Source organism: Alnus glutinosa, chromosome 8, assembly GCF_958979055.1.
Source record: "Alnus glutinosa chromosome 8, dhAlnGlut1.1, whole genome shotgun sequence".
Classification (NCBI taxonomy): domain Eukaryota; kingdom Viridiplantae; phylum Streptophyta; class Magnoliopsida; order Fagales; family Betulaceae; genus Alnus; species Alnus glutinosa.
Window position 1 is genome coordinate 25,831,890 of NC_084893.1, and position 23,982 is coordinate 25,855,871.

The 23,982-nt window shown below is 36.5% G+C and overlaps 2 protein-coding genes across 2 annotated transcripts; both read right to left on the reverse strand.

Annotated features, from left to right (window-relative positions):
* Positions 1-2,355: 2,355 nt before the first annotated feature.
* Positions 2,356-13,514, reverse strand: LOC133876288 ((-)-germacrene D synthase-like). The gene is made up of 4 exons (XM_062314566.1): positions 13,386-13,514; positions 11,357-11,473; positions 2,869-3,136; positions 2,356-2,633 (listed from the first exon to the last, which is right to left on the reverse strand). The coding sequence occupies exons 1-4, from the start codon at positions 13,512-13,514 to the stop codon at positions 2,356-2,358; spliced, it is 792 nt and encodes a 263-aa protein (XP_062170550.1).
* Positions 13,515-16,405: 2,891 nt separating this feature from the next.
* LOC133876290 (uncharacterized) lies at positions 16,406-20,481 on the reverse strand. The gene is made up of 6 exons (XM_062314567.1): positions 20,176-20,481; positions 19,401-19,806; positions 17,646-17,701; positions 17,393-17,527; positions 16,509-16,573; positions 16,406-16,415 (listed from the first exon to the last, which is right to left on the reverse strand). Exons 1-6 carry the CDS (start codon positions 20,479-20,481, stop codon positions 16,406-16,408), a joined length of 978 nt encoding a protein of 325 aa, XP_062170551.1.
* Positions 20,482-23,982: the final 3,501 nt, after the last annotated feature.

Below are 23,982 nucleotides of genomic sequence, written 5' to 3' on the forward strand. Positions count from 1 at the left end.
CAGGCGCGTGGGAGCCACGCGCCGATCACCAACGATCGAAACGACCGGATCTTGCAGCGGCAGGGGCGGAAGACGCTGGGGAACGAGGCTGGGGGGCGCGTGGTAGACAGAAGGCGGCGGAGAAGTGTAGATCTGGCTTTCAAAATCAAGAAAAAGTGAAAAAAAAAACCGACCAAAAAAACTCCCCGCCGACAACACAATCGCACGACCACTCCTCCAAAGAAGACATCTTGATATGAAAATTCCTGCGAAAACGAAAGAAATAACAAAAAAACAAAAAATAAAAAAAAAAGCCACCATAGTCCAAAAAGGCTAGGGGAAAAACAGCCACCATCAGATCTAGCCGGGTGGAACAACGCTCCACAACCTTAGAGGTTAGGAGAAAAAACTAACCCCATTGGACCAACCCAAGGGAACAAAAAACACCCTAAGTCATGAGGAGCTAGAGAGAAAAACACCACCGGGAGGGAGAGGCGTGAAACCACCCCCTCCTGGTGAAAACCATGCTCACAAGGGAGGGGCTCTAGAGAGAAAAGCAGTTTTTTTCTCTCACAGGGGAGGGGCGTAACCTCGGTTATTAATCATCTATTCTTTATACTTCTTTTCATTTCAAAATAACAAATGATTTGATTGTTGTAAAAAAAAAAATAGAAACGCTTTCAAAACACCAAAGAGATCATTAAGCATTGAACTTCATGTGAGATGATTTATTTGATTGCAAGAAAATATTAAGTTAAATATTTTGTTTTATTTTGTAATCATAAAAAAAAAATGTTTATTTTGCTCTTTATTTTTTTTTTCTTTTTCGAATGTTCAGAATTATATGGGTTTTATTTATATTTAAAAATATCAAACCAACAATATTAGACATTTATGCTAATTTTCTATTAATGATTTAATAATTAAAATCCAAGTTTTCTTCTTGCTATTCTTTTTTTTTTTTTTATACTTATTTTAATTTTAAACTACATGTATGGGAACAAAGATTTGAACATGTTTTAATTTGATTTAACATGTTCGGTAATGTACAGGTGTATAACTTTTAGTATGATATATTATTTTACACGTCTTTTTTAACCTATAATGAAAAGTACAATAGAAATGCATTTAAATTTTGAAATAAAATTATAATGAAGGATCCCGTGCAGAGCGCGGATTTTGTGCTAGTAAACATAATCTCAGAGTCATATCGTCAAAATCCAGTTATAGAAATGGTTACTCACGCTTGCAACTGGTGATACATTGCTTAATAACTAACCTTGCAATGTCAGAAAGTTCTTTCTGGTGCAATTTCTACAATAGGTAGAAATCCAACTCTGCGAAGGTAAGAAAAACTTTATTATGGGAACCGTATTCTCTGTAGATAAACTTTAAGAAAGACTCACATTTGCAATTTCTAGCCTTGGTAGTCCTTTGCGAAGAGGTTAATTGCTTTAAGGCATGGCTTACTTGTGCTGCAATAGGAGGGCTTAAGTGGGATGCTTCCGACTCAAGATGTGTGGCAGTGAAGACAAGAGCCTCATGTAGTATATCTTCCCCATGCACCCTGAGATGTGCGGATTCATTCAAGCTTAACATTCCTTATTCATCATTGATAAGTGATGCATTGAAATTGCCTTTGTTGTCTCTGAACTTGGTGAACAAATCTACTTCACAATCCAAGCATATATGCACATAAAATGAGTCAAGCATAGAATGATGTTGAAAATTATGTCATTAAATGCAACACCGATTCTACTTAAAAGTATTGTTTGTGTAGATTAAGTTTTCCCAAATAGAAATGAAAGAAGACTTGTTTAATTAAAACCAATAATAATAAGCACTTGCGTACCACGCGAACTATAATAACCATGTTGTCTAAGTAACCGAAACCGAAAAACATTAGGCTAAAGGCCTTCACGGGATTTAAAGATTTTGGGTTGATTAGTTAGTATTGAAGCATAGAGATGCAATTCACTAAACGACCCATGTGAATCATCATTCTTTGTTAACACTTTCATAAGAATTGTTAGTATTTTATATTGGCAACATTCTGGTTGACAAAAACACTTTATGTAACGGTTGTTTTTAACAGGATTATCGGTTCTATTCAGAGTCTTCAAGTAATATGGACAGTGTCTCATTTTATGCCATGTATATGGTCACAAGTTTCTAAGAAGAGGTCCATGAAGATTCCATGCAATTTCCAATTCAGAATAACCGGTTCTTGTGCAACCGTCTGGACGAGCCTTTGAAGGCGTTCGGACGCCTCGCAGTGTCTAGAAGCTTCAGTGTTGAAGACGTCCAGACGTCAGAGCTAGCAACACCGTCTGGACGCTAGATCAAGCTTCTCTAAATTCTTCACGGAGTTGGATTTTAGAAGTTGACACTATTTGAAAAGTTTCTGCAAGTCGTCCAAACGAGGGCATAAGTGAGATGCTTTAAGGCATGGCTTACTTGTGCTGCAAGAGGAGGGCTTAAGTGAGATGCTATTGACTCAAGATGTGTGGCATTGAAGACAAGAGCTTCATCTAGTATATCTTCCCCATGCACCCTGAGATGTGTGGCTTCGTACAAGCTCAGCATTCCTTGTGGATCATTGATAGGTGATTCCCTGAAATTCCCATTGTTGTCCCTGAACTTGGTGAACATATCTGCTTAATAATCCAAGCACATAAGATGAGTCTAGCGTAGAATGATATAGAAACTTATGTCGTTGGCTCATGTTTGAGCACATATTCAAGTATGTACTATGTTAAATGCGACGCCAATTCTACATAAAAGTATTGTTTATGCATATTAAGTTTTGACAAATACAAATGAAAGAAGACTTTCTTAATACGAATAAAAAGAAACAAGCACTTGCCAAGTGAAAAAACAAGAACTTACCACACGAAATATAGTAACCATGTTGTCTAAGTAATCGAAACCGAAGAGCAACAGTGTAAAGGTCATCATCATCTTCATGGTCATGATCACAGTCATGAAGAGTCTTGTGCAGTTGTTCCAAAAAATTTTGAATCTCAGTTTCAAAATGGTAAGACACGCCTAAGCGCTGAATTGCATCAATCAACTTTAGCTTTTGTGGAGACGTTTCACTTGGAGCCATTAGCATCTTCAATTCCTGAACTTGTTGCTTTGTTTTCTCATCAGTTTCCTGTACGAGCAAATTGAAGAATAAGAAATTACGAGCAGGCCGGATAAATAAGATTAAAATATTTTAAAAAGTTATTATTTGATATAGAAAAGTTTAAAGTTACTGTAAAGTACAAAATTAATCTCAATTTTAATTGTGCATGCACTTGTGAACATATCACTACAAGAAAAATGGTCTTCAGCAAGAAAATTATCAGCGACATCCAAAAGTCACGAGAAAGTAATAGTAACGAAAATTGACCAATTAGTGACGACAAATATTCTTGTAATAGCTAATTCTAATATTATAAATAATTTATATCTTACGTATTATATCTATTTTATGACATAATCGCGTCGACATTGTGGTCGCTAATATAAGAATAATGAATACATATCAGCGACGATCCTCCTATTGTTGCTAATATTATAAATAATTTAGATTTTTGAATTATCTCTATATATATTATGACAAATAATAGAGATATGATGATATATATTGTGGTCGCAAATATAAAAATAATGAATACATGCATGCATGCGTGTTGGCATGAAGATGCACACGTACACTCAAGGGGAAAAAGAAGTGAGATCGATTTTTTTTTTTTTTTTTTTACCAAAAACTGATCAGAAGCATATGTGAGGAAATGGTCACCCCAAATGCTAGGATGATAATTTGCTGAGCGACGATTAGCTTCAGGCATATCGTTTTGAGATGGAGCAGCTATTGCTGAAACTGGAAAAGACATTTTCTTTTGCTAATATTTTCTTTAGTACTTTGAGGGGCTACTTTGTGAGAATTAAGGTTTTCGTGCTCAGGTATTTATAGGAATAGAAAGCATAGTATTGCACGTGTCTTGCTTTCCCTCAACCAACTTTCTTTCTTTCTTTCTTTCTTTTTGTTCGTTTATTAATTAGGTAAACTAGGGGAAATGATCATTGCATGAAGTAAATATTAGTATTTCTACGTAAACAAGGGAAAGGACAGAGGACCACAAGCAGATCTAGATATTTTAATTTGTTGCGGACTACTTAATGCTAATGGTATTATGGTAGGCTGTGTAAGGGCCACAAATTTATAGATTATGGTTGAGCTGATCAGCTTAATTAGGACCATTGTGGACTGTACGTAGTTCTTATTTCTTAATTAATTTTTTCTGTGGGCTTACCTTGGAATAGGAAGAACATTCTCATTCAGCTCCTTATTTTGAGAAAATATTTACTTTAAGGAGCCAAAATGCGAAAATGCTCATTTCTCTCCAACGGGCTCCAAATAGGGAGCACTGTTCACTTCTTAAATCATAAAAAAAATATTAAAAGATTGATATTCTCTCTCCTCACACGAGTAAATAAATTAATCTTAAAAAAAAAATATATATATTTATATGGAAGAGTGAAAGTAGATCTGTAATTTTGGGAGTTGGATGTAGGTGCTTTGAAAAAGTGGGTGGTTAAAATCATTCTCATATGACTAGCCAAATGTTATTTAATTTTGGCTGGCTAAGATGTTAAATGGGAGTAAATTAAAGAAATTGGGTGTGGCTTAGCCATTTGGTTGGATAAACATTTGTCATTTGCTATTGTTCACTAACCAAATGTAAAAACAAGGCAATTTTTAATCTCTAACATTCTCTATCCTCTCAATAAAGAATAATGAATCGTTATTCATAATTAAATAGAATAATGAAAGTTGATATATAGCTAAAATAGAGAAACAAATGTATATACTTTGAAAAAGTAGGTAGCTAAAATAGAAAAATATAATTATTATTATTTTTATTTTTTTTAGCTAAAATAAAGAGTAAATTTGCTAAGCCGAATGTGAATGTTCTTGATGCATATATTGATCTTAATTAAGAGGACAAAACCAAAGAATATACAATATAGTTGTGTATGTTAAATTATATTAGGAGATTTGAGTTGAGAGATTTGTTGTAATTGATAGTAATATCATATAATCAGATTTGATGATAATAAAATCATCTAATTTGATTGGCCCCCCAAGGCCCAATGTGCTCCCAAAAAAAAAACATTAAAAATTTATCCCTAGTTTTTTATTTTTTTAGTTTTGCACTCCCCCCCCCCCCCTCCTCAAATTTTCTTTTTTCAATTTGCCTCCCCCTCCCCCCAATTTGCAAAAGTTTGCTCCGCCCCTACTTTTTCCTAATCCTCTTATAAATATGAGTCTCATATATTATAAAAATATCAATGAATAAAAGCAAAATATAATCATTTAGGCTTTATCTTGTGAATGTAAGTCATAAACCGAACTATGTAATATTCTTGTGTTTATTCCGCTATGTCTTTAATTTCTTTTACAATTATATTTTCTTTTCATATATGTAGGGAGTAGAGATGGTTAATTACCACCGTACCTACAAGAGTACTGTTCAAGTTCTTAATTACGTAAGCTTTTTCTTACCAATCAAGTACGTAGTATATATTACAGTTGTATCGTATCTAATAGCCCAGCGCAGGGGTCCAAATTTAGATAGATGTCATATAATTCTAAAAACAATGTGTGTTTCATAAATATAATCCCAAGGCCCCAGTCGTCTATTCATTCTACAAAAGAGGGAACATTAATTTTCTTTATTATTCTTGTCCGAATATTGTAACCATTTCAAATTAATCCTTGTCCGAAAACAAAATGATTTGGCTTAATAATAGTTGTTTTCTTATTGTTAGTCTCATCTATTATATGAAAGAACATGATGTGAAAGTAACCATGCATATTTCACATGGAAATATAATTTCTAATTAAGAAAATATATATTTGCAAATAAATTTAATAGCGTTTCGAAAGATAGCTGAAAATGCACTCCTTTCAAAATGCCCATGAGCTAGCTAGATGGGGGGGGGGGGGACATTACGTAAGTTTGTAGGCAGTCGCAATTTCCTCACGTTTTCAAATTAAAAGTTAGTTTAGGTTTATTAATTGGTACATATATTGTTTCCTAATTCCTAGGGCCTAGGGCCTGGATATTTGGTGGGATCTGTTAGAGTCACACTGTGCGGTTGAAATAAAAGTGCCAATAAGTCTATAGGCCTGGACAACGTGTACGTACAAGCTAGCTAGCCAGCCACTTCTAAATTTATGATACTGCCAACCGATTTCTTTGTAACGCCCGCCCTATTTTAGGATGACAAAATTAAGGGTGTAGCTGCTAATGAGTTTATTTCAAATCGGTTCGACTAAATTTTATTCATGCTCGACTTGAATATGAAATTAAATTTAATTATTAAACGATACATATTCATATAAACTCATCTTAACTCAGCTAATATTCATAAACACGCTCGCATAAGAATTGACCTGTTTATTAAGCTCAACTCGTATATTATGTATATTAATAAAACTTTACCTTTCTTCCGCATAACATTAATTACATCCAATATTCTACTGCAATTCAATTCACGTGCCTCCATTTAGATTTCTAGCTAGCACCTTCTGCCCTTTCAACTTGCAATGAGAAAACTTCACTTTTTACTATATAGCATTAATTAAATCCAATTACTGACACAATTCAATTCACGCATAGTCAGCTAGCCCAGCTCCCATTTCAAAGCTTTTTTTCCTTTAGGGTAAAATATTTAGATAGATGTCATTTAATTCTAAAAACAATGTGTGTTTCATAAATATAATCCCAAGAGAGATCCTAACCATTGAAGCTACTATAAGAGGAGATGCATCCCCTTCTCAATTCACGTACAAATTCCCTTCTTCTTCTCTCACTTCTCTCTGGTTCTCTCATGGCAGAAAGTTGTTCTCTCTTCTTTTCTGTTTCTCTCTTGCAGAGAACAACCCAGTCCCCTTCCTTTGTGTGAAATACAGCAAAGCCCTCTCTTCTCCTCTCTCCCGCATGGTCACTCGCTCTACAATAGAAAACCCAAAAGAAAGATGAAGCAATAGTTCTCTCTCCTTTTTTCTTGTATTTTGAGTTGGTGGAAAGAAAAAGACCAAAGAACTCTCATATTTCTTGATTTGTGTCTAAAACAGAGTAACTTTGGTGTTTTTGCTGTGTATTTTCTGTGGGTAGTTTCTTCCTCTCTCTCTCTCTCTCGTAAGTCCCTCTTAATATTCCTTTATGGTTGAAAATGTTCTGTTTTAAAAGAAAATAAAAGGGAACTAGTTATATATATAACTCCCTTCTAAAAGAGAAAAAGACAAAAGTAATGGAATAAAAAGGACTCTTTAACATTTTGAGATATTTGGTGAGGTTTTGATTTATTTTATGTAAATTTCTAAGTTATAAGTTTTGTTTCAATATTTTGAGATTTTACAGTTTTTATTATTTTAAGTATCTAATGTTTAAAGTTGTGTTTTAACGGGGTATTTCAAGTGGCTTATTTAGATAATAAATCAAGCCGTTATGATGCCCGATTTAAAAGTAAATGTTTTACAAAAGCGCTGTTACGCTGCCCAAAATTCTAAAAAGTATTTTTAAACATTATTTTATATTAAGGAAGTTATTAAATTCAATTGATATAAAAATAAGCCATATGTAGCTAAAATCTATTTTGGTATCTCATTGTTTCAATTATTTTAACAGAAACAATGCCTTCTTTGATATTTTTAATTAAAGGTTAGAAATGCAAATAGGGTTAAAATGCATTTTTATTGAATTATACTAATTCACTATTGTTTGTATTAATTTATATTGCAGCGAATATTTGTGTGTGGATACTTTCTGAAGCAAAATATAACTGTGAGTATTTCTTACTCACTGAGGATGATACATGTGGTTTAGTCTTTAGCAATGTAGTGATTGTTATTTTATTTAATTGTATGCGTGGTGTTTGACATTTAATATGCTTAACATGTTTTGATTGAAATTATGTATATGATGTGGTTTGCATGAATATACTGTGGTATGATATAAGTTTGTTAAGAAAAAGACTGGAAGTTTAGGTATTAAGGCATCAATGAATTGAGGAGACCAACGGATAAACTGAGGTTTAGGTACCAAAGCATCAATACACTGATAAGATCAACGAATAAATCAAAGGTTGAAAGAGTAATAGTGGCTCCAGCAAGGTAAGTAAGTAGAGTTATGGCTCTGACATTGGAAGTATGGTTCCCGTAATGGGACTATGGCTCCAGCAATGGAGGTATGACTTCAATATGGGAAGTATAGTTCAATAAAGGAGGTATGACTCAGTAATTAGTGGTAACATATAGCACAAATAATATAATAAGTAGAGATATGGCTTCGAGTAGTAAAGAGTTAAAGTAAAAGAACGAGCATAATTGTATGTGGATATGATTGTATGTATGTAGATATAACTGTCATTATTTGGATGTATTGTATATTGTTAGATAAATCAGTGTTTCATTATGTGGTTGAGGACCGTTAACTCACTTGACCACAATCACATGCGAGTTTTAGCAGGAATAAAGGGAGCAGCTGCTACTTTGATTAAGGGAGAGAGCTTTAGTTTGTATTAGAATAATATGTGGTGGTGAAATATTAGTGCCGCCTGTGGCACGTATGTTATCATTTTTTAATGTAATTATTGTATTAGAACGAAAGATTATTATTTTATATATTGAGATTATTCAGTCAACTCTGATGTGTCATTGCATTTTAATTTAAGATTTTCTATATGCATGATGATTGTATAACTGTGAAAATTGATCTTAATGTTTATATTCAATCATTATGAAATTCTTATTTTATCTTAGAAAGTCTTTTATATTAATTGAACTCAATTCTTCATATTTTCTGTAACTAAGTGAATGATTGTTATATAATGGTTTTAATTGATATATGATCAAGAGGGTTAGATAGGTCATGCTTAAGGAAGACGAATTGTACTATATCCTAATTTAGTGTAATTTATTTATTTATTTTTATAAAACAAAAAACAAACATCTTTTAAATTAAGTTATATTTAATCTCGAAAAACTTGATAACAACACCTACACAGTCCTTGAGGTTCAACACCCTCAATATAGCCCTTTCCTACAAGGATTCGTACTATTGCGAGTGTTAATTTTATTATTGATATTTTTGTATACAAAACGACCATATCAGATGGTATCTGGGCTATGGGAAAAGACGGAGATGATACGTTCGTCCAAATTTTCATTCAAAAACTAACCGTTCTTGTCTGCGCCACTTAACACCTTTAAAAACTCGATACATGTTCCAGATGCAACGTAATATATCATGCATGTTAAATCAACGGGATTTGATTCCTGCACTATACCATCACAACAAGTACACAACAACCCCTCACATGAGGGTGGGCCCCAGTGTGTGGAGCCCACCCTCATATGAGGGGTTGTTATGCACTTATTGTGTTGATGTTGTAAATCTAACATTTTCCTAAACCAATTCCATGTAATTTGTTCAAAATCCACGTAAGCTTCGTCTTCCTCACCCCATTTCTCAAGTAGCTGTATAACCCCAGCTGGTGCGCATCCCAAGCAGCTGTATAACCCAAGAATTCTCTCTACCAGAAAAACCTTTCATCGCTTCTTTCTCTCCGATCTTTGCACGAAAACAGGGTCCAGTTCCAATCCAAAGAGCACCTGACGGCTTTTACTTCCTTGAATCCGCCGACGAAGTCATCCCCGACCAGAAAGTCGTGGTCATCAAACCGGACCCAATTGATGGTACCCCTCTACCCGCACTACCATCACCAACACCGCCTCAGTCAGTGAGTTTGGGGATGAGTACAGGGTACTTGGCCGGGAATCTCTTCTGGGTTCTTGCGGATTATGTTCCATTTGCATTTTTATTTTTATTTTTTTATTTTATTTTTTTTTTCAGCATTCATTCTTAGGAGTATGGTCCTGCAGAATTTTGAGAATCAAAAAGAAATTCTGAAAGGCTGTTGCATTGTAGAATTAAGATACAAGACGGTCCATTGCACGTACAATAAGGTTTTATCAAATAAAAAGAACGAGCGAGTGTTCTAAATTAATTGTGCTGTGATTTTTTTGTTGCAAACATCAAAAGATTACATGATAAATGAAATTAGATGTTTTTCAATTGAAACATATGAATTGGTTTACTGCAAGGCACATGAAGAGTCATATGTTCGCTCTTTTACCAAGCATTAATAAAAGCCTCACGTTATAATAAAACCATTAAGGGAATCTCTTCTATTGAGAGACATTTTATTATAGTTTTATACTACAAAACCATTGTGTAAAAAGAAGCCATGATGTACCACCAGCATAGTAGAATAGAGCCATAGAGGTGCTTCTCTGCTCCAAATTCCAAAGAAGGGGTCAAGGTTCAAGTTCAATCGTTCTACGGGTCCTAATCAGATTACGAACCCCGTTCCATCTAGTCGGAAGAAGGAAACGAAGCAACCAGAACTGGCAATCCAATGAAAACTTTTTCTACACAGTTTATTATCTGACATGTATCTAAATTGCTTTTCTACCATCCGATGTAAGATCCGATGGTTTGGCTACCATTGTTAGGAGGGATGCTATGATCTTAGGTTCTTTCCTCATTGCAGCAACATGCAACACGCGGTAGCCCCTCAAATTCCTATGGTTAACATCAGCAAGTCCAAGATCAAGTTGCATCACAGTATGCCACAGCATAGTGGAGAGAAAATGCATAATCTAGATTGGTATGGCCTTCTTTCAGTAGCATTCTGACTAATTCAACGTCATCCGAGTCCAGGGCCCTATGTATTCTCTTTACATGTTTATCTGGAAAACTGCTGATTTCGGGCGTGACCATTCGGAAAACTGAATTTACTAGATCACTACAAAAAAACTTGGTTTTTAGTCACTTGCAGTTAGCCACGTGCAGTTAGCCACATGGATTACGCGTAGTGAATCCGGTTGTTGTTAAATGTACATTTAGCCACGTGGCCTTTTATATATGTGGCTATTTAGCCACGTGACGTTTAGCCACATCCCACCTCAAGTGGCTAAATGCAATTTTATTTTCTAAAAAAATTGGGCACTTATAGCCGCATGTAATTAAAGCCAAGTGGCTATAATTTTTTATTCCTTTAAAAAAAAAAAAAAAAAAACAGATTAATTTGTTTTTTTTTTTTTTTTTCTCCTAATATCGTATATATACGATATTTCCGGCGTACATCCAGGCCGGGACCGACAATCACCCAGTCGCCGGATTCGAACCCATCAAACCAAAAATACAAAAACCCAAAATGAGAAAAACCTAATTACGTACATTAGATTCAATAAACCAAAACAACAACAATCCAGTCGCCGGAAATCAAACAAAAAAAAAAAAAACCAATTTACCGCCTCAAACTTAAACAACAAAAACCCAATCACCCACTCGACCACTCGCAGGAAATCATCAAACCAAAACAACAAAAATCCAAAACCATATTCAAAATCCGGCCGGTCCTCCAATCCCTACATCACCGAAACATCAAAGAATAAGAAAGAGAGATCAGCACGAGAGAGAGAGAGTACTTGTGGTCGACGGAGATCCACGGCCGGCGAGCGTGAGTCGGCCGGATCTCCTCCATCTTTGAGAGTTGGTCGATCTCGATCTCTACCACTCGGGCCGTGACCCTCCGGACTCTAGCTTCATCATCGACCACGGATCTATCTTAGAATTGCTCCAATTCTCTCTCTCCAGCTCTCTCGGTCTCCCTCTTCCATCTCCCTCTCTGTGTGAAGAAAATCAACCACGTGGCTAATTATCATTACTTGCTAAAACTTCCCTCCAACCCATTTCAAATTTCCTCCTCTTTATCTCTCTCCTTCTTACTTTTTTTTTTTTTTTTTTTTTTTTTTTTTTTTTTTTTTTTTTTTCAATTTTTCCCCTTTTTTTTTAATCAGTTCCCCCGCCCCCTTTTTTAACTATTCTTTTTCATTTTGTTATATTTTCTTCATTCTTTTCCTTCTTCCCACGCTTGCCGTTCCTTCTTCTCCTTTTTTAAAATTCTAAATCTTAAAATAAATTAAAATAATTTTAATAAATTAGCCATGCGGCCAATTGGTAACGTGGTCAATAAACCACATGGCTAAAATTTTATATATATATATATATATATATAAGTATAAATAATTTTAATAAATTAGACATGAGGCTTATGTGCCACGTGGCCAATTGGCAAAGTGGTCAATAAACCACATTGCTAAAATTTTAAATATATATATATATATAAAATAATTTTAATAAATTATGTGCTACGTGGCCAATTGGCCATGTGGTCAATAAACCACATGACTAAAATTTTAAATATAAATATATAAAAAAAATAAAAAAATAATAATAATAATAATAATTCTAATAAATTAGCCATGTGGTTTATGTGCCACGTGGCCAATTAGCAACGTAGCCACATGGACAATAAACCACGTGGCTAAAATTTCAAACCTAAAAAAATTTGAAAAAAAATTCAATTTGGGAAAATTTTTTAGACACGTGGCTTATCAGACACGTGGCTAATTTACGACTTGGTAAAAATTCAAGTGGCTAATTACCTACACAAATCATTTAGCTATGTAGTATATTATCCACATGGCTAAATTGCCATATGGCTACAGTACCTGTAGCCACGTGGCTAAAATCAAAGTTTTTTGTATTGGATGTTTATTGATGTTAAAAGTAATTAGAACACGGAATAAATTTACTAGATGCATCAATTTTAGGGAAGAGAAAGTCCAAAACCAAGATGATTCCTGCATTAACACAACACACAAGAGAATCCAACAATATAGCCGAGACAATTGGGACATGAGTTAATAAGAACTTGGTGGCCCTTTTTGGTGGGAACATGATCTTCCAGTAAGCCAAAGACATAGCACATATTTTAGATCTTCATGGTAGTGTGCTAAAAAAGTTTTATAAGAAGAAAAGAGAGAGACGGTCTTCAATGCTCTAAGCAACAAACACTAGGTATCTCAGGACACAGACCCAACACCACCAAGCCTTACCTTGATTAAGCTGAATGCTTCACAGCCCATTAGTCTACAAAACCATAAACAATCCTCCCAGTAATGGCATCCTAACAATTTTCGCATTCAGCTACCGCCACAAAATAGCGGAGCTACACTAATTACTAATCAGTGAATCACGAAGCGAGTTCGGCTAGACTCTACATGTTTCAAGGATTTCAAACTAACATTAGTCTTTTCATTAATCCCACAATTCTAAGAAATTGAAGGTTTTCAACATGTGATGCTAAACATGAAAATAAATTGTTTGGTTAAAATTACTGCCTTGATCACGACTATTCAAGCTATTATATATGTTAGAGAATCGCAAATAAAAGAAGGCTTACACGCTATTAGTGTGTGCTAGTGCTACTCTTACCTGATAAAGAGTCACCAGCTCAGAAATCTGGAATGTAAACGAGGCATAGAGCACCTTGACCATGAAATCCACGACGGGCCTGCACGTACGCCTTGTGGAGGCAATCTTCGTCGACGCAAACGCATACATCTTTCGGCAACGGTTTCACCTTGCCGATGTACACATAAGCCAAGACCGCCTCTAGTGCATCGAACCTGTTCTCGTAATCACACGCTGTAGCTCCTTAAGTTCGAACTCATCTTTTTCTACTTGAAAAGGATTAGAAACGTCAAATTTGGTTGTCATTAAATTCTTACTAATATTTACCTCTCTTCCTTTAAGTAAAAATTCTGTCCTTTAAGTAAAACTAAACCGGTCCTTGTATTTCAAGTGAAATAAACGATGCGTTTAATATTCCTAATTAACTCTCTTACATTGAATAGCAAAAAATTAGAAACGTCAAATTTTGCGGTAATTAAATTCTCTCTGATTTTTACCGCTCTCTCCTTACTTTTAAGAAGTATCAAAACATTAGAGTTTACTCTATATTACTCTTTGCTAGAACTTTTGAAGTCATATCATATCATATCATGTATCGTATCATATCATATATCATATATCATATATATATATATATATATGAAAGTCGAGTTCCAACTTGTGATTGACATAGAATTATGACACGTGACATGAACTCATAATTTTTAAACATTGATCAGGTTTTTTAAGTAAAAAAAACCGGCGAATTTTAGAGGTTGAAACGGTTTTGTCATGATTTTAATAAATTTATTATATTTTAATGAAAAGATCATGAATGTGAAATTTCATTAAACCAAAATAAGGACTTTTTCGCATTATAGCATTAAGTGTCATTATAGCCAAATCAACTGGTGAGATTTTTTTTTTTTTTTTAAAAATAATAATAATTAAAAACATCATATCATATATCATATATGTATAGAAAAGCTGAGTTCTAACTTAGAATTAGCATAGAATTATGATACTTGACGTGAACTCATAATTTTTAAACATTGAACCAGTCTTTTAAGTTAAAAAAACTAGTGAATTCTCAAGGTTGAAGGTTGAACCGGTTTTGTCATGCTTTTATTAAATTTATTGCCAAGTTCCAACTTAGAATTGGCGGCGTGAACCCATAATTTTTAAACACTGAACCATTATTTTAAGTAAAAAAGTCGGTGAATTTTAAAGGTTGAATAGATTTTGTCATGATTTTAAAATTTGTTATGTTTTAATGAAAAGATAATGGATGTGAAACCAAAATAAAGACTTTTTCGCATTATAACATTAATTGTTATTGTAGCCACATTAAGTGATGAGATTTTTTGAAAAAAATTGTAATTAAAAACATCATATCATATATGTATATAAAAACCGAGTTTCAACTTAGAATTGTCATAAAATTATGACACGTGACGTGAACCCATAATTTTTAAACACTGAACTGGTAAAAAAAAAAAAAACAGTTTTAAAGGTTAAATCATAACCAAATTTAAAAATATTAATTAAAAACATCATATCATATCTGAATATAAAAACCGAGTTCCAACTAAGAATTGGCATAAAATTATGATGTAATGACAAAAAAAAAAAAAAAAAGCGTTAGCGATGTTTACGCTATTACCCCAAAAGGACCAGTCAATTTAGATTTTTCCTGAATCCATTATAAAGCTCAGTTTCACTTAGTAACTAGGTAATTAGGACTTAACACCCATGAATATCTTTATAAACTATCCACTCTAAGTGAGCTATTTATTTCTTCCCAATATGGGACCGAGGTGTTACAAACTCTCCCCTTTAAACTCCTGACGTCCTCATCAGAGCCATGTCATGCAGTGCTCCAGTACCACATGACCTGGCGCTATCCACATTTACGCTATCACCCCAAAAGGACTAGTCAATTTGGAGCTTTCTTATAATCCATTATAAATCTCAGTTTCACCTAGTAACTATGCAATGTGAGACTTAGCACCTAAGAATATCTTTATAAACTATCCACTCTATGTAAGCTATTCATTTCTTCCTAATATGGGACCAGGGTGTTACATATGACATATGACGTGAACCCATAATTTTTAAACACTAAACCGATCTTTTAAGTAAAAAAACTAGTGAATTTTATATGTTGAACCGATTTTGCCATGATTTTAATAAACTTATTGCCAAGTTCCAACTTAGAATTAGTATAGAATTATAACACGTGATGTGAGTCCATAATTTTTAAACATTGAACCGGTCTTTTAAGTATAAAAGAATCTCACACATTGCGGGGGTTTTGAGCTACTATATATATAAAAGCTGAGTTCCAACTTAAATTGGCCTAGAATTATGACACGTAACCCTATATTTTTTAAACATTAAACCTGTCATTTAAGTAAAAGATTGGTCATTTAAGTAAAACTGAATTGGTCCATGTATTTTAATTGAAATAAACGATGCATTTAAAATGCTCTCTTCTATTGAATAGAAAATGAATAAAAACGTCAAATTTTGTTTTCATTGAATTCACACTAATTTCTACCTCTCCTTTCCTTTAAGTAAAAAATTGGTCTTTTCAGTAAAACTGAACCGATCCATGTATTTCAAGTAAAATAAACAGTGTATTTAATATCCCTAGTTAACTCTCTTACGTTGAATAGAAAAAGAATAGAAACTCAAATTTGCAGTCATTAAATTCTCTTTGATTTCTACCTCTCTCGTTATTTTTAAGAAACATCAAAACATTAAGGCATACTTTATATTACTCTTTGCTAAAGCCTTTGAAGTCAACAAGTCTCCTTTTGAAGGCAAAGAATTAGGTAAAACCTATTGTTCGTCCTCCTATAATAAACACTAGCAACAACATTCAAAATAAATAGTTTTGTTTTGTTTAAAGGAGGTTTTACGGTCAAACCGAAAATGATTTTCATTGACCATTATTTTTGCCCCTATCAAACACCGTAAAATGCCGAAATCATTTTACGCTAAAACAAACGGAGCATAAGATATGTGTCATAGATGACAAAAAAGCATACAGAGAAATTCTACTGAAACCTACATGCCACAAGAAATACAATACAAGTGTTTACAATGATTTACTACTTGCTATATAAACATTAACTTTAAAATCTTTAAGCTAGCATATACCAATCTCTCATCATCGGAACTTGCATCATTAAATATGTGATTGTGGAGTCTTCCACAAACCCATACTGTATTTGTTTGAGTCAATAGCTTCAATAAAATCAAAACATATTGATTTACTTAAGAGCATCCAATGCAACCTTGTGATGTCAGCCATTTATGCTTATGCATAATATCATAAACATTACTGTTTGTACTGTCTCATTCATTAGTGCCAAGGGACTATAACCCAGAGTCTATCTATTCATTGCTGCTAAGGGCCTCTAACCCAGGTTCTACTTATACTTTGCTGCCAAGGGCCTCTAACCCAAGGTCTACTTATACCTTGTTGCCATGGGCCTGTAACCTAGGGTCTTTCCCTTATTATGAGCCTATGCTCCACGAACTTGAAGCCTATGCTTCCCTTACTATGTTAGTAACCTTGAACCTTTGGTTTATCCGTCGGTTTTATTAGTGTACTAACGCCTCAGTACGTAAATTTTTGGTTTACCCGTTGGTCTAGTCAATTTCTTGACTTCTTAGTACCTAAACCTCAGTTTACCCGTTGGTCTAATTAATTCACTGACACACCTTGGTATCTAAACCTCCAGCATTTTTATTCCTAACTTATAACTCTAACACATGCAATGCTCCAAACAATATGCTCTAAACAACTAGCATAGTATTAAATAAAACAAAAATCATAACGTTAAAGAAAGCCACCAAGTATCATTCTCAGTGAGTAAGAAATTGCAGTCTCTTAGCTCGTTATCTGCAATAAATGTATTTACATATATACATAGAAACAATTATCATTTATTCATCGAATTCAAAACATGCATATTTAATTATTATCTTTTCTCTCTCTCTCTCTCTCTCTCTCTCTCTCTTTTTGTCTTTTCTCTCACCTCCTCTTTCCTTGTGCCTTCTACCATGGACAAAAGGAAATTCAGCTTTCTCATCTTCTCCACCCTAAAGTCATAGACGAAAGGAAGGCCAGCAGCACCCTTATACCACCAAACCAATTTCTCATCTTCTTTACCCTAAAGCCATGAACGAAAAGGAAGACACTGTCCTTCAAATAAGTGGCAAAATCACCCAATTTTATTTCCCGAAACCAAATCACCCAGTATTTTACAAGTCCTAGAGATTATTCTTCACCCTGATTTGGTTCTTCTGCGTTGATTTCCCAGCCAATTCCCCTTCTTCATCCTCCCCTTCATCACGGTATAATTTTTGTCTGATAATGTTTTTTATTTTTCATCTGATTTTTGTTTCTTTGTGTCGTTTGGTTGTTTGTAAAGAAAGGAAAACTAGAAAAAGTTTGAAGAAGAAGAGGAATTCTAGCTATGTTTGTTATGGTTTTCATTTGAAAGGTAGAAGAAGAAGTTTTTTTTTAGGTGAAGAAAAAGAACGTTGTCTGTTCTGGTTTTTGGTTGAATAAAAAATTTCAAAAATGATTATTTTAATAAAGTAGAAAAAATTTTAGATAAGCCGTTGGAAGGACTTTTGATTTTTTTTTTTTGATAAATAAGAGAAATATCATTAAAAAGCGCATAACGCAATCAAGTACACATGAAGTATACAAAAAAGGCATCAAGAGGAAGAAGAAAACAAAACAAGGAAATCATTAAAACTAAACACTAAAGATGCGAGGAACGCAGCCGACCAAGAGTACAAAGAATGAAAGAAAAAGGAAATGAGTTCCTCAATAGATCTTTCTTTGTCCTCGAACTATCATTGCGTTCCCTCCACAAGCACCATAAAAGGCAACAAGGGACCATCTTCCACACAACTGCACTCCGAGAGCAACCACCCGTCCACCAGCAAGCGAATAAATTTACCACCCGAAAAGGTATAACCCAAGACAAACTGAAGCGACTAAAGATGGCGTTCCATAGAGCGCATACAACCTCGCAATGGAGAAGAAGGTGATCCACCGACTCCCCATTCAATTTGCAAATGCAACATCTATCAATCACAATGACACGCTTCTTTCTGAGATTGTCCAAGGTGAGGATCTTCCCTTGCGCTGCCGTCCAAGCAAAGAAGGCCACTTTCAAAAGAACCTTGGTCCGCCAAATACTTTTTCAGGGAAAATGAATAGTCTCTTTGCAAGCAAGAGCCTTATAGAAAGATCTAACATTAAATTTTCCTTTGTGCGAAGGAGACCACTAGAGCTGGTCTTCCCCAACACAATCCACTCTAGAAGAGTACAGCAAAGAGAAAAATGAGGCCAATACATCCACCTCCAATTGTGGGCCGCTCGAAAGAAGCTAACATCCCACTGATAAGACCCGCTCACTACAACCAAATGATCTGCAACATGTGCATCCTTGTCACGCGCTATGTCATACAAAACTAAAACTGGGAAAGCTTCCTTATGGGGCACCTCACCACACCACACATTGTCCCAAAAGCGAATCCTAGATCCATTTCCCAGAATAAGTCTGGTATGGCTGCAAAGCAAACTCCACCCCTTCCTGATATTCTTCCAAAGCCCCACTCTGTGTGACCCAGGGGGATTTAAAGAACACCGGCCAGCCCAAGTAGAACCGTACTTTGCATCCACAACAGATTTCCACCAAGCTCCTCTCTCATGGGCATAACGCCACAGCCACTTCCCTAAAAGAGCCTTGTTGAAAATCCTTAGATTTCGGATACCCAAACTGCCATTTGAAATAGGAGAACAAACCTTGAACCAATTAACCAGATGAAATTTAAATTCTTCACCTATGCCACCCCACAAGAAATCTCGATGCAACTTCTCTATACGACTGGAAACACTAGAGGGAATAGGGAATAGAAAAAGAAAGTACGTGAGAAGATTAGAGAGAGTGCTTTTAATAAGGGTAACTCTACCACCCTTCGACAAATACAACCGCTTCCAGCTAGCCAGCCGCCTCTCAATCTTACCAACTACGTCATCCCAGCTGGACTTAGCCTTAAAAGGGGCCCCCAACGGTAGTCCAAGGTACTTTAAAGGAAAATAAGAAACTCCACAGCCCAAGATGCCAGCCAAATCATCCATATTATCCACATGACCCACAGGAACCAACACTGACTTATCCAAGTTAATCTTCAAACATGAAACAGCTTCAAAAGACAACAATAACATACGAAGATAGAGGAGATGATCAGGATTAGCCCCGCAAAACACTAAAGTATCGTCAGCAAATAACAGATGAGAAATGTTAATCACTCCATTGCTGCCAGAGCTCACAGAGAAGCCAGAGAGGAAGCCCCTTATAACAGTTATAGAGAACAACTTACTAAGGGCCTCCATCACAATGACAAACAAGAAAGACAACAGAGGGTCACCCTGTCTAATACCACGAGAGCTGCTAAAGAAACCAGAAGGGGTGCCATTCACTAAAACCGAGACACGCACCGAAGAGATACAATGCGCTAGCCAAGAACACCATCTCCCCCCGAAGCCACACATTCTCAACATATACAATAAAAAATCCCAGTTAACATGATCATAAGCCTTCTCAATATCCAGTTTACAAAGTAACCCTGGTTCACCTGACTTGATGTGACTATCCAGACACTCATTAGCTATAAGAACAGAATCAAGAATTTGCCTTACTTTCACAAAAGCATTTTGGGGGTTCGAGATAATCTTCTCCACAACTTTTCTCAGTCTATTAGCAAGAACTTTAACAATGATCTTGTAAACGCTACTTACAAGACTGATAGGCCGAAAATCTTTAAGATCCACAGCCCCGGGCTTATTCAGAATTAAGGCTATAAAAGTGGCATTAATGCTTTTGACAAACTTACTATGAGTGTGGAAGTCCTGGAATACCCCCATGAGATCAGACTTGATCACATCCCAACAGTCTTGGAAGAACGCAAGAGTGAACCCATCAGGGCCTCGAGCCTTATCACGATTCAACCGTTTTACCACCTCTAAGACCTCCATTTCCTTAAAAGGAAGTTCCAAGGAAGAGGCTTCACTCGCATCTAAAGTGTCAAGAGTAAGGTTATCCATCCTAGGCCTCTAAGAGAAAGGTTCTGCAAAAAGAGATTTGTAAAAAAGAGCAACATGATCCCTAATAACCTGCTGATCTGAAGAAGTAGAGCCATTAACTGAGAGTGACTCTATGGAATTGGACCTCCTGTTCGAGTTGGCTACCCGATGAAAGAATTTAGTGTATTTATCACCCTCTTTAAGCCAAAGAACCCTAGACTTCTGTCTCCAACTAATCTCCTCCTGTAAAATAGAATTCTCTAGATCTCTGATGACCCTATATTTCCTCACCTTTTCTTCGAGAGTTAACCCACATTGTTCCTCCAAACTATCAAGAGCACACAATTCTTCCATAAGCATTTTTTTTTTCGGTACTCCACATTACCAAACTCATGTTCGTTCCATCTTTTGAGAGAAGATGAAGCTGGGCGAGCCTTGAAAGCGATAAGACTCCCACCAAATACGCACCCTATCCACAAACCCTTCAACCTTTAACCACATATTCTTGAACTTGGACGGTCTAAAACCCCAATGAACGCCACCACAATCAAGAAGAATAGGAAAATGATCAGAACACAGTCTAGGAAGCCTTTTCTGCAGAGAACCTGGAAACTTGACTTCCCAATCTGGAGAAACAAGAAATCTATTGAGATGAGACCAATAAGGAATCTCCTGATTATTAGACCACGTAAAAGGCCCTCCTGCAAGAAGAAAATCCATAAGATCCTACTCGAAAATAAAGTCCGAAAACTCCATCATAGCAGCATTAAGACGAACGTCTCTAGATCTTTCAGCAGGAAAGCGTGTGACATTGAAATCACCATCGATGCACCAAGGCAACTCCCACCAAGAAGAAAGGCCAGCCAACTCATCCCAGAGAGAACCGTAGACCCCAGCAAAAGCCCAAGAGAAATCATCAGCAACACTTCTAAAAGAACAGGCAACAACAAACTCACCCACATACACATCCATCTTCTCTACAATCCTTCTATTCCACATAATCAAGATACCACCAGAAGCCCCATGAGAGGCTAAGTAGCACCAATCAACAAAGTGACAACCCCACAGACTCCTCACTAATCTGTTAGAAATAAAATCCAGTTTGGTTTCTTGCAAGCAAATAATATCTGCCTTCCATTGCCTAATTAAATTTCTGACTTTCAACCGCTTGTCACCCTCATTTAACCCTCTCACATTCCAAGAAAGGATTTTGGGCTTCATAAAAATCCACCAAAAGCCTACATTTGCACCTACCATGAGAGGTGCTACCACTATGCGCGTCATAATTAACAGAACAAGCTAATCTGTTTAATTCTCTCGTACCTTTGCTGCTCGTACTCGAGCTAGAGCCCGCTACCTTCTTATCATTGTTGTCGATGATAGCCTCAAACACAGCCGAAAGCTTACCTTCATAGCCATCGCACGTAATCCCCACCGAAAGGCTATATGCTAGAACCGCCTTCAAAAAACCCCCTGGAGTCTTCTTACCAGAAAATTCCCTAACTTTGTCGAAAAAAAAAAAAAAAAAAGACAAAGGTTCAGGCTCTTCCATTGGAATTAAAGCAAGTTCCATCACATTCCTATCTCCCGAACCAGAAGAGGGGATGTGGGTCAATGTAGAATCAGACGAAGGAAGACCCGAAGGAACCAAAGTGTAACGACCTAGGAAAAAGTGCTAGTCAGATCTGCGCTATCACTCTAAAAGAACTAGTCAATTTGGAGCTTTTCTAGAATCCCTTATAAAGCCCAGTTTCACCTAATAACTAGGCAATGTGGGACTTAGCACCACTTACTCTATGTGAGCTATTCATATCTTTCTAATATGGGACTGGGGTGTTACAAACTCACCCCTTAAACCCCTGACGTCCTCATCAGGGCCACGTCATGCAGTGCTCCAGTACCACAAGACCTGGCGTCACTAGGTGGCTCTGATACCATTTGTAACGACTCAGGGAAAAGCGCTAGCCAGATTTGCGCTATCACTCCAAAAGGACTAGTCAATTTGGAGCTTTCCTAGAATCCCTTATAAAGTCCAGTTTCACCTAATAACTAGGCAATGTGGGACTTATCACCCATGAGTATCTTTATAAACCACTTACTCTATGTGAGTTATTTATATCTTTCTAATATGGGACCAGAGTGTTATACAAAGAGTCTGAAAGACCCAGACCAGCCCAAACAGTCAGTGCATCCACTAAATTCCTCAAAACTATGGCAGAGACAACAGGGTCTTTGGGAGAAACCTCCGGAACAGGGATGGGCAAAACTGGCCCAGAACTCAGAATCGAAGGGGGAGAAACGTTTATAGGAACAAGGACTTCAAGGGCGAAAGGTGGACCTCCGGCGACCTTTGGCAGCTTTGAAGACAAACCCATCTTCTCAAACAGACCCGTTCCTTCCACCAAAAGTACTTCGTCAAAATCTAGCCGTGAACCCCGCTCAGAACTAGAAGAGCAAACGGCTCGCTGGCTCCTCGAAACAAGGGTTCCGGACGAAGGGAAACCCAACCCACGGAGATCTCTGGAGATGCTGGAGACTTATCTGAACCTCCAATGCCCTTCGCCGGCGACAGGCCCTCCACAGGAAGCACTACCCAATCTTTCAGGACATGAGCGTTGGGCTTCGGATCTTTCTGAACCGAACGAAGCCTCCTCTTTTTCTTAAGATTTTTCTTTCTCTTTCGCCTAGTACCATTGGGCTTAAAGCCAGGCCCAATCTCAAGAAGCCCTTCACAAACCCTGCTAAGAGCTTGGTCCACATCAGCCTTCAACTTCTCCAGCTGGCTTTTCCAAATCAAAAGAGAGGAATACGCGTTCATCTCTCCTGTCAACTGATTACCTGCAGAACTATCACCATAGATGCAACCTGTCTTGTCTCAAGCAGCAGAAACCATCTCGGCCTTCACAAATTCTGAACCACAACAGTAACAATGGTCCTTACCCATAGGAATCACTAGAGAATTCAAATTTTCTGAACCACACGATATCTAAATCGGCAGCTTCTGCACCTCCGGGCGTTCACCACGATCCTTAGCCAAAGGAACCCCTTGTTGAGACAGCGTCCTCTCCGCCTTTAAACGGCTAGGACCTGAACGCAAAACTTCTGCGAAGGAAGGCACATCATCTTTGCTGAAAAAAAACACCATCACCATTCCTCCTTGTCTTCTCTCTAACTGATGTAGGACGAATCACTCCAAGCCTAAGCGGGACTTTAAGGAATGCACTGATCTTACCCAACTCAAGGACAAAACTCCTCCAGCCCCTCCCATCACGACCTTCTGGAATGAAAATAATTCCTCTCCAACCGCCTGCACCATAAACTGCCGCTTCAAGAAACCTTCCAGCTGCGTTGCCACCTCGTTTAACGATGAGAACCTTAGACCCCTCCTTGAAGGACTTGATAAAGTCCTTCTCCCCCGGAAACCACTGCAAGATCTCCATTGTTGACGCCAACCACCCTATGCATTGAGCACTAAGAATAACCGGCCCAGAAAAAAAAAAAAAAAAAAAAAAAAAAAAAAGA

Excerpts from the sequence above, each read along its gene's own strand:
- LOC133876288 (XM_062314566.1), bottom strand. The coding sequence starts at position 13,514 with ATGTATGCGTTTGCGTCGACGAAGATTGCCTCCACAAGGCGTACGTGC. Across the intron at positions 11,474-13,385 it reads AGCTGGTGACTCTTTATCAG|GGATTGGAGGACCGGCCGGA; the intron begins GTAAGAGTAGCA and ends TCGGTGATGTAG. Across the intron at positions 2,634-2,868 it reads TGGTTACTATATTTCGTGTG|ATATGTTCACCAAGTTCAGG; the intron begins GTAAGTTCTTGT and ends ATTATTAAGCAG.
- LOC133876290 (XM_062314567.1), bottom strand. The coding sequence starts at position 20,481 with ATGGATAACCTTACTCTTGACACTTTAGATGCGAGTGAAGCCTCTTCC. Across the intron at positions 19,807-20,175 it reads ATTTTCGGCCTATCAGTCTT|GGTGACCCTCTGTTGTCTTT; the intron begins GTAAGTAGCGTT and ends GGTATTAGACAG. Across the intron at positions 16,574-17,392 it reads AAGGCACAAGGAAAGAGGAG|TATGGGTTTGTGGAAGACTC; the intron begins GTGAGAGAAAAG and ends AAACAAATACAG.